The 12,737-nt window shown below is 38.9% G+C and overlaps 2 protein-coding genes across 2 annotated transcripts; one reads left to right on the top strand and one right to left on the bottom strand.

Annotated features, from left to right (window-relative positions):
- Nucleotides 1-366: 366 nt before the first annotated feature.
- LOC133300864 (uncharacterized) lies at nt 367-1,210 on the bottom strand (the record flags this gene model as incomplete). The annotated part of the gene is made up of 1 exon (XM_061500451.1): nt 367-1,210. A coding segment is annotated over exon 1 (844 nt), but the record flags the coding sequence as incomplete, so codon positions are not given.
- Nucleotides 1,211-4,713: 3,503 nt separating this feature from the next.
- On the top strand, nt 4,714-6,071 carry LOC133300863 (uncharacterized; the record flags this gene model as incomplete). The annotated part of the gene is made up of 3 exons (XM_061500450.1): nt 4,714-4,848; nt 4,953-5,625; nt 5,916-6,071. Coding segments are annotated over exons 1-3 (844 nt in total), but the record flags the coding sequence as incomplete, so codon positions are not given.
- Nucleotides 6,072-12,737: the final 6,666 nt, after the last annotated feature.

The following is a 12,737-nucleotide window of genomic DNA, read 5'->3' as shown; positions in this document are numbered from 1 at the left end:
CATATAACATAAACTCACAAGAACAATCATTTTCACACCCTCATGCAATAGTCTTTTATTCTTTGCCTCAATACATTAACATACAATCAGGCATAACTATGCATGTTATCAGACTATTCATAATTCTAGCTTTCCATTTCATTAATTCTTTTGTTAACTTTAACTTTTGTGGTTATAGAGCCTACGCTCCACTTGATCAGACTAACGTCAAATCTGTCAATTCAACACAATGTTCACTCTCACAGACATTGCATGCATCATCAAGAATACATCACTCACATGCATGCATTACACTTTATGCAACAACATGTCTATCATCATTACACTGGGTGGACAATTCACAAGAAAGAAATTTTCAAATCATACCTTCAACTTGCCTGAGAGTTTCCTCCCCATCATGTGGCTCTAAGGTATAATCTTGACCTCCTACTCGAGATCCAACAATTGCGTGTACATTTGAAATCCGATCAGTCCTAGTAGGACATACATTAGCAAAGTGACCCAGTTGGCCACATTTGAAGCACGACTTTGTTTCGTACCAACATGTGCCTCTATGTGTCTTCCCGCAGGTGTCACATTTAGACAGGGGGAATTCACTCACAACTGTCTCTCCTTGGTTTCCTTTTCTCTTAAATTTATCATCAGATTGCTTCGCTTGCAATTTCTTCTTTCCATTCTTGTCATCTATTTTCTTATTCTTTTCTAAAGTAGAGTCAGTTGCTCCACTAGCACCTGACGCTTGTGTCCCAGAAGACTTCTTGCTCTTTACCACATTATAAACTTCTTCTACTCTCCGGCATTGGTTCACAAACTTGCTAAACTCTCGGATATCACAATTAGACATCTTCCGAGACATTTTCTCATTCAGACCCCATTGAAATTTAGAGGTCATCTCGGCCGGAGTAGGTAAGGCTCTCCCATAATTAGCATATTTCACCAATTCGTTGAATTTAGCAAAATATTGGTCAATTGACATCGACCCTTGCTTTAGATCATTGTACTCATTCTGCTTCTGCTCCCTAGCCTCCCTAGGGAAGTAGTTGTCCAAGAATAACGTCTCGAACAACCGCCAGGTGATTTCCCGGCCTTCAGCTTCTAAGGGCTGCACTGTATTGGTCCACCAATCTTCCGCTTCCTCTTCCAGCATATAAACAGAGTAAGCCAACTTCATTACGTCAGGGCATCTCATTACCCTGAATATTTTCTCCATCGCTTGGAGCCACTTTGCAGCCGCCATTGGCTCATAACCTCCCTTAAAAGAAGGAGGTTTGTGTTTTCGGAAAGCCATCAATCTCCTTTCCTCCATTTCATGATCACCGACATTTTCAACTCGAGGTTGACGAACCTCAGTGTGATGACTCCGACTTCCAGAGTGGTGACTACCTTCACCCTCATTATTACCCAATCCACCCTCTTCCTGTGAAGGAGGTGGAGAAGGCGTAGCAGTGTGAGGAGGAGGAGTGGGTTGCCGGTTCACGGGCCTAGGACCCCTCAACGTCCTCAACTCGGTCATCATTGCGGCCATGGCAGTCCGCGAGTCTTCATTTGTTTTCATCAGATTTTCATTGGCTTGCCTGTTAGCAGCCAACTCCCTCTGAACAGCTGCAAGAGCTTCAGCCACGGGATCAGGCTGTACGCCCGTTGCCCCACGGCCACTTCTAGGCCTCACAAGAGCAGCCAAAACAGGTTCTGGCTGAGCATTGGTGTTTGATGGTCCGGGGTTATTCCGGTTCCTCGTCATGTCACTACACATGTTACACACAGAAATGAGTTGATCAGGCTCATACTTAGTGATCACAAGTGCAATAATCATAAAGAGTACCAAGACAACTATAAAGCATCAAACACTAAGCATACTCAACAATAGCTAACAGTTATTCCCTACGAAACTGCTCTGATACCATAAAATGTAACACCCCGTTCTAGAACCGGATTGTTATCATTGCGTACGGCATTAAGCGCAGTTACAATCACATTGGTTCAATTAGAAAACTGGATAAATTTTTCCTCTTTATACAAGCCGGATTCAAATAACCAAGTGCGTGATCATAACTATATATACTTCGCGGAATAGTGGGACAAAACTTAAGATTATATTCCCATTATACTTGACAATACGTCGTGAAATGTCTTCATCACTTTACTTATCAAATTAATTCTAAACTCCTTTTACGATTCCCATCTTCTACTATGTTATATTATTTTTCATTAGCTACGCGTGGGTTCAAACCGCGCTCAAATCGGAGCACCGTAGCCAAAGTTATGCACTTTTTAAGAAAAGGGTGCGAAACCTCCAGAACCCCCGCGCCCGCAGCGTGAGATCCACGCTCAGAGCGTGGGAAAACAGAAAGTTGGCGCCCCAAGCGTGAATCTGGCGCCCCAAGCGTGGATGCTACTGTCTGATCTCGTAATTTGGCGCCCCAAGCGTGAATTTGGCGCCCCAGGCGCCATCCACAGGGCTGGGTGACCCAAAACAAGGTCATTTAACCTACCTATAGTTTTCCACTCATAACTTGAGCTATACTCACTCAAATTACACCATTTTGGTCTCTATGGAAAGCTAAGAGAAATGTATACAACTTCCATAGAGACATCAAAGTCCAATTCCATCACATTGGGTATGAAAATTGGTCAAACGGACAGGATGTATTTGTTTTCTCAACATTTCCCAATTTAGCACTAGGTACCTAATTTAGTTTCCAGTTCAACAATCCAATACTTAATGAACATACATATATTAAACTCAAAGTACTCATCAATTACACATCATGTTCATTACAATTCATGGAACTTAGCTAACAAAACACTATGATCATTCCCTTGGCTCTTATCAACAAAAGAGATGACCAAAGGCATGAGCATAGGCTAAGTCCATTCCAATATACAATTCATACATCTATCAATGGTCTATGAATTACAATCCTATACATGTGAGCTACAAAACAACATGTACAATCTCAAAAGAAATGCCACATTTCATGCATAATCCAGATATGGCCACTTGCCACCAAAGGCTCCTGCAGCATCCTTACCTGAAAGGGGGTCCCCACAACACGGGGTGAGATATACGAATATATCCAGTAAACCAGGGGTCCTTGGAGTATCTCTCCACCCCACAGTTCCATATCAGTGTAATAGCAATAACTATAATAATGCAGTAAATACATATCTATGCAAAGTGCAATACATCTCCAGGAGAAATCCCTCGAGCTCTCAAGCTGTCCTAAGGAAACTCAGATGCAAATAGTCCTACTGGCCAGCTAACTACCAAGTATGATTTACGCATCGTCATGCAACATACCAACATAGGGAAACACCATCCTATGCCACACCAAATGCATACACATACGTATAACAAAGCATTACACTATTTTATTGCATTTATATACACAATCACAACCTCTACCCTTTCAGGGCTTGGTGGAACAGTCAAGGGAATTACACCCAAGGTCCGAAGGCTTACCTCAAGCTTTAGCCAACCTTTGTTCCCACCAACAGTTTCTGCAACCAGTTACAATTATCCACTCACCAAACAAAACCTACACAAGGTTTTATGCAATTAACACATATTGCATCCAATCACATCTCATAGCTATCAACCAAGCTATACAATTCATATCAAACATAAGCATGAACTTACCTATCCAATGGAGCTAATCAAGCTCCATAGCTTGCTCCAATGGTTGGTCTCTCAAGGTTGGTCCAATTGCCTCAATCCTAGACAACACCAAGGCATAATCAACAACCAACCAAACCATTTATTAACAAAGCAAGAAATCTAATCTCTAAGTGTCATATTCTTGCCATTTTCCAAATATACTCACTTAGCTATCTAAGCTCATTTTCACCGATTAAATGTCGTTCCTAGCATTTTTCACAACATGCTCTAAGCTCCATTCTTCCTAGAACATAGCTAATTTAACAACATTTTATCAAAAACCCTAAAACACTATTCATAAACCCCAACTCATGCAAATTTCAAGGAATCATGAGGTTCAAGGGTTAGAATCTTACCACCAATGGTCACACAACCAAGGATTGATGGCTCCTCAAGCTTCAATGGAGGTTGAAGCACTCAAAACCCCAAATTTCTCCAAAGGGCCGAATTTTTGAGGAGCAATATCCCTCTCCACAATGCTCCCCACTCAAAACCAAGCTAGGATTATGAAAGAGGGGAAGATTTGGAGTGGTTTAGGCTTTGGAATCACTCAAAATGGTTGAGATTAGCTCTCTCTCTCTCTCTCTCTCTCTCTCCCTTTCCCTCCTTCTCCTTCTTCTTCCTTTCTTCTTTTCTCTGATGCTGGCGACGGGAAAATGGGGTGGGAAATGGGTTTCTATTTGCTTTGGCCACTTAACATTAGTTAAGTGGAATCAAGTGGGTATTGGTTCGTCTATCTATTTAACTCCAATAATTACCAGACTTTACCCAAAAGTCTGGAATATTATTCTAGGAATATTTATAATTTTATTTTTATATTTTGGGCACTTTTGCCAGTACCCATTTATACTCCTTAATTTTCGCTGAGTACACTTTTTAACTCCAAAGTGACTCAGATTCATTTCATTAAGCCTTATACTTAATTTTACTCACTAAAACATGCTTAATTATTTAATTACTTGTAATTTACTAATTAATTAGGTTAGGGATATTATAGTACATCATTGAAAGAATTGGACCTCACACTTCTTCCTGCATGCTCCAAAGAGTGTCGCTTTTTGAGGCAACTTGACATTGATAATTGCTGGGATCTTCAAGAAATTAGAGGAATTCCGCCAAACTTGAAATTTCTCTCTGCAAAAAACTGCACGTCCTTGACTTTTGGGTTTACAAACATGTTAATGAATGAGGTTTGTATATTTTATTATTTGCTTTTATAATTTTTGTTCTCATTTTCTCAGACGCTATGTATATGTATGCGTCGCTAAACTTATGAATTATATATGATTAAAAGGAATTGCACGAGGCTGGATGTAAGAAGTTTTGTTTGCCAGCAACAAGGATTCCAGAGTGGTTCGAGCACCAGAGAAAAGGAGTGCCAATGTCTTTCTGGTTTCGCAACAAATTCCCTGCCATATCTCTCTGTCTTTTTACTGGAAGAGTTGCATCTTGGTTCTTAGAACTCTGTTGCCTCAAATTGATCATCAATGGAAAGAAAGCTTTCCCCATAATGGAAGAGTTTCCTTTTTGTTGCAATCTCAACAATGGCCATATACTAATTTTTTCTCTTAAACTGACAGACTTGGGTGATAATGTGGATGAAGTACTTTTAGAAAATGAATGGAATCATGTGGTGTTTGCTTTTGATTTTGTTTCTCTTCATCGAGTGTTGGTAAGGAATCCATTCTGCATACAAACTGGACTCCACGTATTAAAACAAACATGTAGCATGGAGGATATGCAATTCGAGGACCCTTATATCAGCATGTTGGAAAAAGAAAAGCACAAACTGGACACGGTAGTTTCTCAGATACCATTTGTGCAGCACCAACAAAATTCGGCTTCATTGGCTTTATCGGAACTGCATGTGGGACGGGGCCTTCCACCTCCAGCATTGAACGATAATGTGAATCAGGATTCAAATTTAATGGTATCAATGAGGAAAAGTAGCACAACTGTTGTACGAGGTAAATATTCTTGTGGCATTTCTTTCTAACTTAGTAGCCCTATATATTATGCTCTGCTACATTAATGCAAGAAACCAGAAAATGAGTGCTCATGTAGTGCATTATTAAAGCTTTTCTTAAAAAATATAAATTATTTCAATTAGGTATTTAAGTAATGTAAGAGAAATCGAATGCTATCTGATTATGCATTAGTAAGAATAGATAATTTGTAAATTTTGATTGAACAAGAATGTTTAAGCTATTTGGCTTAATAATTTGAAATAACTTATTCAACTTAATAATCGAAACAGGATTTGGAACTGCTTCAAGAAAGAGAAAAATAGTTTCATTAAGTTTGGACTTGGACAATGAACCTGGTGAGCTATTTTGTCATGCAACTTCAAAAGTGGTTTTGGATTCAGATTCAATAATGCCAAGCTTGGCTAGTGATACCACTGGTGATGAAGGTAAACAATCTGGTCCTATTTATTTCTCTTTGTATTATGATTGCCTTGGTAATTTTATGCAGAGATAGAGTTCTTAGGAGACTGAGTTTGTTTTTATCATAAGATATACATTCAAATTGAGATTTTGTTATTTTAATAAAAATTAAACCAATAAGGTATATTAAAATGTCAATTCCACCAAGGAAGGGTTATATTCATGTCCTTCACATGGATGTTTGATCAGTTTTAGAGCATTGACAAAGACTTTGTGGGTGATTGAACCTAGCTTTCCTTGTCACTACAAGATCTTTTACTTGGAGATTTTTTAGTGACTACACAGTTTGGTTTACGAGGGAGAGCCTTAGAGAAGTGTTAAGGTAGTTCTTTTGGAAAGTCACGGGTTCGAGTCTAGGAAATAATCTCTTTACAAAAATGTAGGAGTAAGGCTGCGTATAATCGATCTTCTCCCTCATGCACTCAAAGTCGAGAAGTCTTATGCACTGGGGTTTGCCCTTGACCATTTGGTTTACCTTTAAAAATGGAGTAGTGTTACGACTGAGATTGTAAAAAGGCCTTAGATTGGGCCATGGTAGTATAGCTTAATCGGGAAGCCTAATGACTTGTATATAAGGGGAATATACCTGTGTTAGGGATTTTGACAAATATTAGATTAGACTGAGAGTGCTCAGTGAGAAGGGGAGTGCCCCTTAGGAAGAGAAGTGTCTCTTGTATGTCCATTGTTTTCTTTTTCATCAATAAACAAATCTTTTTCTTCCATTTTCCATTTTTCCCTTCATTTTTCCCTTTCACTTTGCAAGTATCAGACTTTAGAAAATCCAGAGCCGGAACAAGTAGACAGTAAGAGATGAGTTTTATATGAAAAAATGATATAAAAAATCATCCTTCAATTTATTGCATATATGGAATTCTCAACTGATGAATTTTTTACCATAAGATGCACATGGAGATTCTGTTGGTTTTTAATTTACATATAAAGCAATGAGGTCAATTAAAATTTCAATTCCAAAATCTTAAAAGACCCTCTCCTTAGAATTATCTAGCTTAATTTGCTGTGCTTTGCTTTTATTCGTAGGGTTAATTTCATATAATCCAACTATAGACAACTGAGTACAGAAGAAATTACTTAAGGATGAAGAGAAATTCTTTAAGTCCTCGAGGTGCATGAGATTTCTCGTGTAACATAAAAAATGTAGTTAAATTGAGAGATAATATTGACTTGTGTAAATGAAGCGGTACTTATTTAATGGTAGAGTAAGTGTAACATCCCCGTCTCGAGCCGGTTCAATTAACATACATATGATACAAACAGAAACAGCGGAAGACTTAACTTACAAAAATATGAGCTAACTTTTTCTTTTTCTAACTTAATTCTTACTCGGCGTAAACGAAAATCGGGCAGAGTTTCCTCTATAAATCGGACAACTGGGGATTTTCCAATCCCACTCAGAAGCATTTCCTGATAAACAGTTTATACAACATATCAATTCAGAAATACCAGATATCCAAATATAATCAAATACCCATACATGGGCGCATGCATAACATGGCTCCGTGCCACTAAATCTAACAGCATGCCATCAAAACATAAACCTATCTGAATACTACATCATCATATAACGTTCCTGAATACTCAAATGTACATGCATCAAACTGATAGACATGTACAAAACATATACAGGCCATATACAAAATAAAGGATCAACATCATGATCCATCAAATGCGAAAATACTAGAATACATCAAACACTCCAAAAAGGTAGTAACCTACAGCCACTCAAAATCCGGTCTGTCAACTGCCTCAGCCACGTGTCGTGTCCCTGCCTAGTGAGGACTCACCGGAAATCTGGGCCCCTGAAAATGTGTCCCCAAAGAGGGGTGAGATTACAAATCTCAATAAGCTCCAGGTTTATAGAGAATTCTCCATACCCCTGGCTCACTCCTGCATGAAATTCAGATACAGAGTATACAAATACAACATATAACAGATATCATAACAGAACAGAGCATATATCCATATCATATCAGAGATGTGCGCCGTCATTCCCAAGGGAGGACCCCAAGCGGAAATCAACGCACGTGTTCCCGAGGGAGGACCCCAAAGCGGAACCAGACATATCAGAGGAGTACACCATCAGTCCCGAGGGAGGACCCCAAAGCGGACGTCCGGGTACTATACAATCAATGGCCAGAGATTGTTACAGAAATCAAATTACAGAAGTCACATCAGAGCAAAACATATCATGTTATCAAATAACTCTATATGAATGCATCTATACAAAGCATCTAAATCACAGTCATACAGTCCAACCATAGTTCACTAACCATGGTGGAGCACTCAAGCAGGAAAAGACTCCTTAAACATAGAGCTTACCTCTTGAAGCTTTACCAATACGCTTACTTGTGGAACAAGTTACTTTTATCGCTTCAAGAGATTTCCGATCCTTCTCAATCCCTAGGCACACCTAGAGAATAATTTACAATGCATCAATAAAATGATGCAATACCATAATTATTTCATAAGCATACATTTTATCGCTTATTTTCCTTTCTTTGCATTTTTGCCAATCCTATGCCAATACACAAGTCTAGACCTCTTTATAACCGTTGGTGTTCTTTAATTTAATCAACCATTCCCTTAGGAATTTTCAACATAAATCATGCTATTTTTCTTCAAAACTCATCACCTTTATACAATTTATTACAACACATTTTATTTAAAATAAAATGTACAAAATATATCCCTAAATACCCTATAGGTCGAATCCTACAAGGGGAATTTCCAAAGATCCTTCTCTTTTACAATGCATTTTCGTTACTTCATTACAACTTGCAAACACCTAGGAATGCTTCCACTAAATTCCTATTTTGAGTTTAGACACCAAGTCCTTTTTACTTAGGCATTCTTACTAACTCATCCATTTTCACTCATTTCCAACACACTATACCTTCACAATTCTTAAGATAAAATTTTTTGCACAACAACCTACTCTTCATCTATGATGGCCGAACATGTAGAGGAAATCATAGGATTTTTTTCTAATTTTTTTACATACATGCAAATGCTTATTTTCATTTTATACATCAAAATATCAATTATTCCTCATCAATACATATTTTAACACATCATGCTTTTCCACCCAAGGCATATACACAATTTTATAACTTAAATAATCAAAACAACATCATGGAAATAGAGGTTTGTTACCTCAAATCAACTACCCAAAGCCTAGAAGACCTACACCAAGAGAATCTCCATCAAAAACTTCATTTTGCCCTCTTGATGAATAGTACACGAATTTGGGGAAGGAAATATCTCCTCACACAACCAATGATAGCTCAAATAAATGGGTGGGATGGACTCATTGGGTGGTTTCCCATCGATTTCAAGTAGTGGGACTTGTGATTTGGTTAACTTTGGAGTGAGAATCAAAGAAATTAAGAACCAAACCCTACCCCCCCTTTTCACCAAGTGCAGCTCGGCTTCTTTGAGGAAGAGAGGAGAGAGAGCTGATTTTGAATAGTGCTCATTTGAGTCACTTAAGCTTTTAAGCACATGTGGCCCTTTTACCCGGTTGTTTTTCTATCGCGTATTTTTACTTAATTGACCCGGAACTTAACTTAAAGCTACAGATATATTTTTATTTTTCTAAAGTCATTTAAATTAATTTTTATTTCCTAAGTAACAATATTCATAATTCACAGTATGGTTTTTGCACCGTTTTTGACGAAATGCACTGTGCATCACTAATTGTACTTCCTTTACTTACGAAACTTAAAACTTATAAACTTATCATTTTCTTGGGCCTATATTGACTTGCTTGGCATATATTGGACTTTCTTATTCTTATTTCATCAATTATTTATTTCTGGACTCTACCGGTTGCTTAAACAGCAGTACAAAATACCCGGTAGAAACACTATTCACGAGATTTTCACGGAAAGTGCCAGACTATACAATTTTTCGTTCTGAAATCATATTTGTCATCAGAATTTTCAAATTATGTTCCTAAAATTATTTTGCTCATTTTAAGCTCTACCGGTTAATTCACAAAACTGTAAATTCTCCGGCAGAACGCACTGTTCATAACATAGTCATGATTACAGTCAAAATACTCGAAATCGCTCACTGAATCTAATTATGGCATTTAAATCCTTAAATTAAATCTCTAACTAAGATTTACCAGTTAGGGTCATTATATTCACCCCACCTTTTAAGGATTTTGCCCACAAAATCAAATATCAAATATACATATACCTGACATCAAACTCAGGATATCGCTGGAGAATTTCATTCTCCCGCTCCCAAGTGGCGTCCTCAGGAGTCAATCCTTCCCATTGTACCTTGATCATGGGAATAGTCCTGTTTCTCAACACTTTTTCATCACGTGCTAGAACCTTAAACGGTCCCACAACAAACTTCAAGTCTTTTCTTACTTCGATATTGTCCGGCTGTACAATGTGGGATTCATCCGGCACGTATTTTCGAAGTTGACTGATGTGAAAAACACTATGCAAATTTGACAGATGTGGAGGTAAGGCAAGCTGATAAGCCACAGGTCCAACCCTTTTCATAATCTGGTAGGGCCCAATGAACCTAGGACTCAACTTCCTCACTCCTAGAGCACGCCCAACACCCGTAGTCGGAGACAAACGGATAAATACATGATCCCCTTCTGAAAATTCAAGGGGTCTATGCTTTGCATCATAATAACTCTTTTGGCGACTCTGTGCTTTCTTCAATCGATCCTTAATCATCATAATTTGATCGGTAGTCTCTTGGACCATATCAGGCCCAAATAACTGCCTCTCTCCAATTTCTGACCAACAAGTAGGCGCCCTGCACCTACGGCCATACAAAGCTTCATACGGAGCCATGCCCAAACTGGCATGATAACTATTATTGTAGGAAAATTCCACTAGAGGAAGATATTTATCCCATGCATTTCCCTGCTCTAAGGCACAAGCCCTCAACATGTCCTCCAGGGTCTGAATAGTCCTCTCAGTCTGACCATCAGTCTGGGGATGATAAGCCGTGCTCAGCCTCAACTGTGTACCGAAGGCCTGTTGCACTGCATCCCAGAGTCTAGAAGTAAATTTAGGGTCCCGATCACTAATGATACTTTCAGGAACACCATGAAGTTTCACAATCTCTCTTACATATATCCGAGCCAACTGCTCTGTGGAGAAACTCGTTTTCACTGGTATGAAATGTGCAGACTTTGTCAATCTGTCAACAACTACCCAGATGGAATCAAAACCAGCCTGAGTTCTCGGTAATGCTACTACAAAATCCATAGAAATACTGACCCATTTCCATTCCGGAATATCCAAGGGCTGCAGTAATCCAGAAGGTCTCTGATGCTCAATCTTAACTTTCTGACATGTCAAACACTTACTCACAAATAGAGCAATGTCTTTCTTCATTCCCGACCACCAGAAATTCCGTTTCAAGTCTTGGTACATCTTGGTAGCACCAGGATGGATAGTGTACTTACCCATGTGACCCTCAGTTAATACCTCATCTACCATCTGACCTTTTGGAACAATGATTCGATCCTTGTAAAACTTAAGACCGAACCTATCAGTGGACACAAAGTCCTGCTCTTTCATAGACTGAATCTCTTCATCAAGCAATTGAGCCTCTTTAATCCGCTCAACTAATGAATTCAGGACTACCGTAGTAGTCAATAAATGTGGACTATCTTCTGTATTCACAGGAATGTGGAGATCCCTGAATTTCTCAATCAAGTTATACTCGGAAATCATCAAATTGGCCATACCAAGCGTCTTTCTGCTTAAAGCATCAGCTACTACATTGGCTTTACCAGGGTGATATTGCAATTCAAAATCATAATCCTTCAGAAATTCCACCCATCGGCGTTGCCTCATGTTTAGCTCCTTCTGATCAAACAGATACTTTAGACTTTTGTGGTCACTGTAGACAATAAAATCGGCCCCGTATAGAAAGTGTCGCCAAATTTTCAATGCGAACACTACGGCTGCCAACTCAAGATCATGTGTCGGATAATTCTCCTCATGCGGTTTCAACTGCCGAGAAGCATAAGCGACCACCTGACGGAACTGCATTAACACACAGCCTAACCCAAACTTAGAAGCATCACAATACACCACAAACTTACTTGTAGGATCCGGCAATATTAATACCGGAGCTGTAGTCAACTTCCTTTTTAACTCTTGAAAGCTCACTTCACATTCTTGGGTCCACACAAATGGGTTCCCTTTACGGGTTAACCGTGTCAAAGGTAAAACCATCCGTGAGAATCCCTCAATAAAACGCCTATAATATCCAGCCAAACCAAGAAAACTCCTGATCTCTGTAACATTTTTAGGACGTTCCCATTCTACCACTGCTTCAATCTTGCTCGGGTCCACTGCCACTCCTTCAGATGAGATGACATGGCCCAGAAATTGTATCTCAGAAAGCCAGAATTCACATTTTGATGGTTTAGCATACAACTGATGCTCTCTCAGAATCTGCAAAACAACCTTTAGATGCTCAGAATGCTCTTCTTTACTCTTTGAATATATCAGTATGTCATCTATAAAGACCACCACAAACTGATCCAGATAGGCTTTAAAGATCCGATTCATATAACCCATGAAAACGGCTGGTGCATTTGTAAGCCCAAAAGGAATAACCAGATA

The sequence above is a fragment of the Gastrolobium bilobum genome, unplaced genomic scaffold, assembly GCF_033153095.1.
Source record: "Gastrolobium bilobum isolate Gb01-03AN ecotype WA unplaced genomic scaffold, APGP_CSIRO_Gbil_v1 utg6659, whole genome shotgun sequence".
NCBI classification, from domain to species: Eukaryota; Viridiplantae; Streptophyta; class Magnoliopsida; order Fabales; family Fabaceae; genus Gastrolobium; species Gastrolobium bilobum.
Note: the sequence above shows the minus strand (reverse complement) of the source record. Positions and strands in the feature narration are given on the sequence as shown.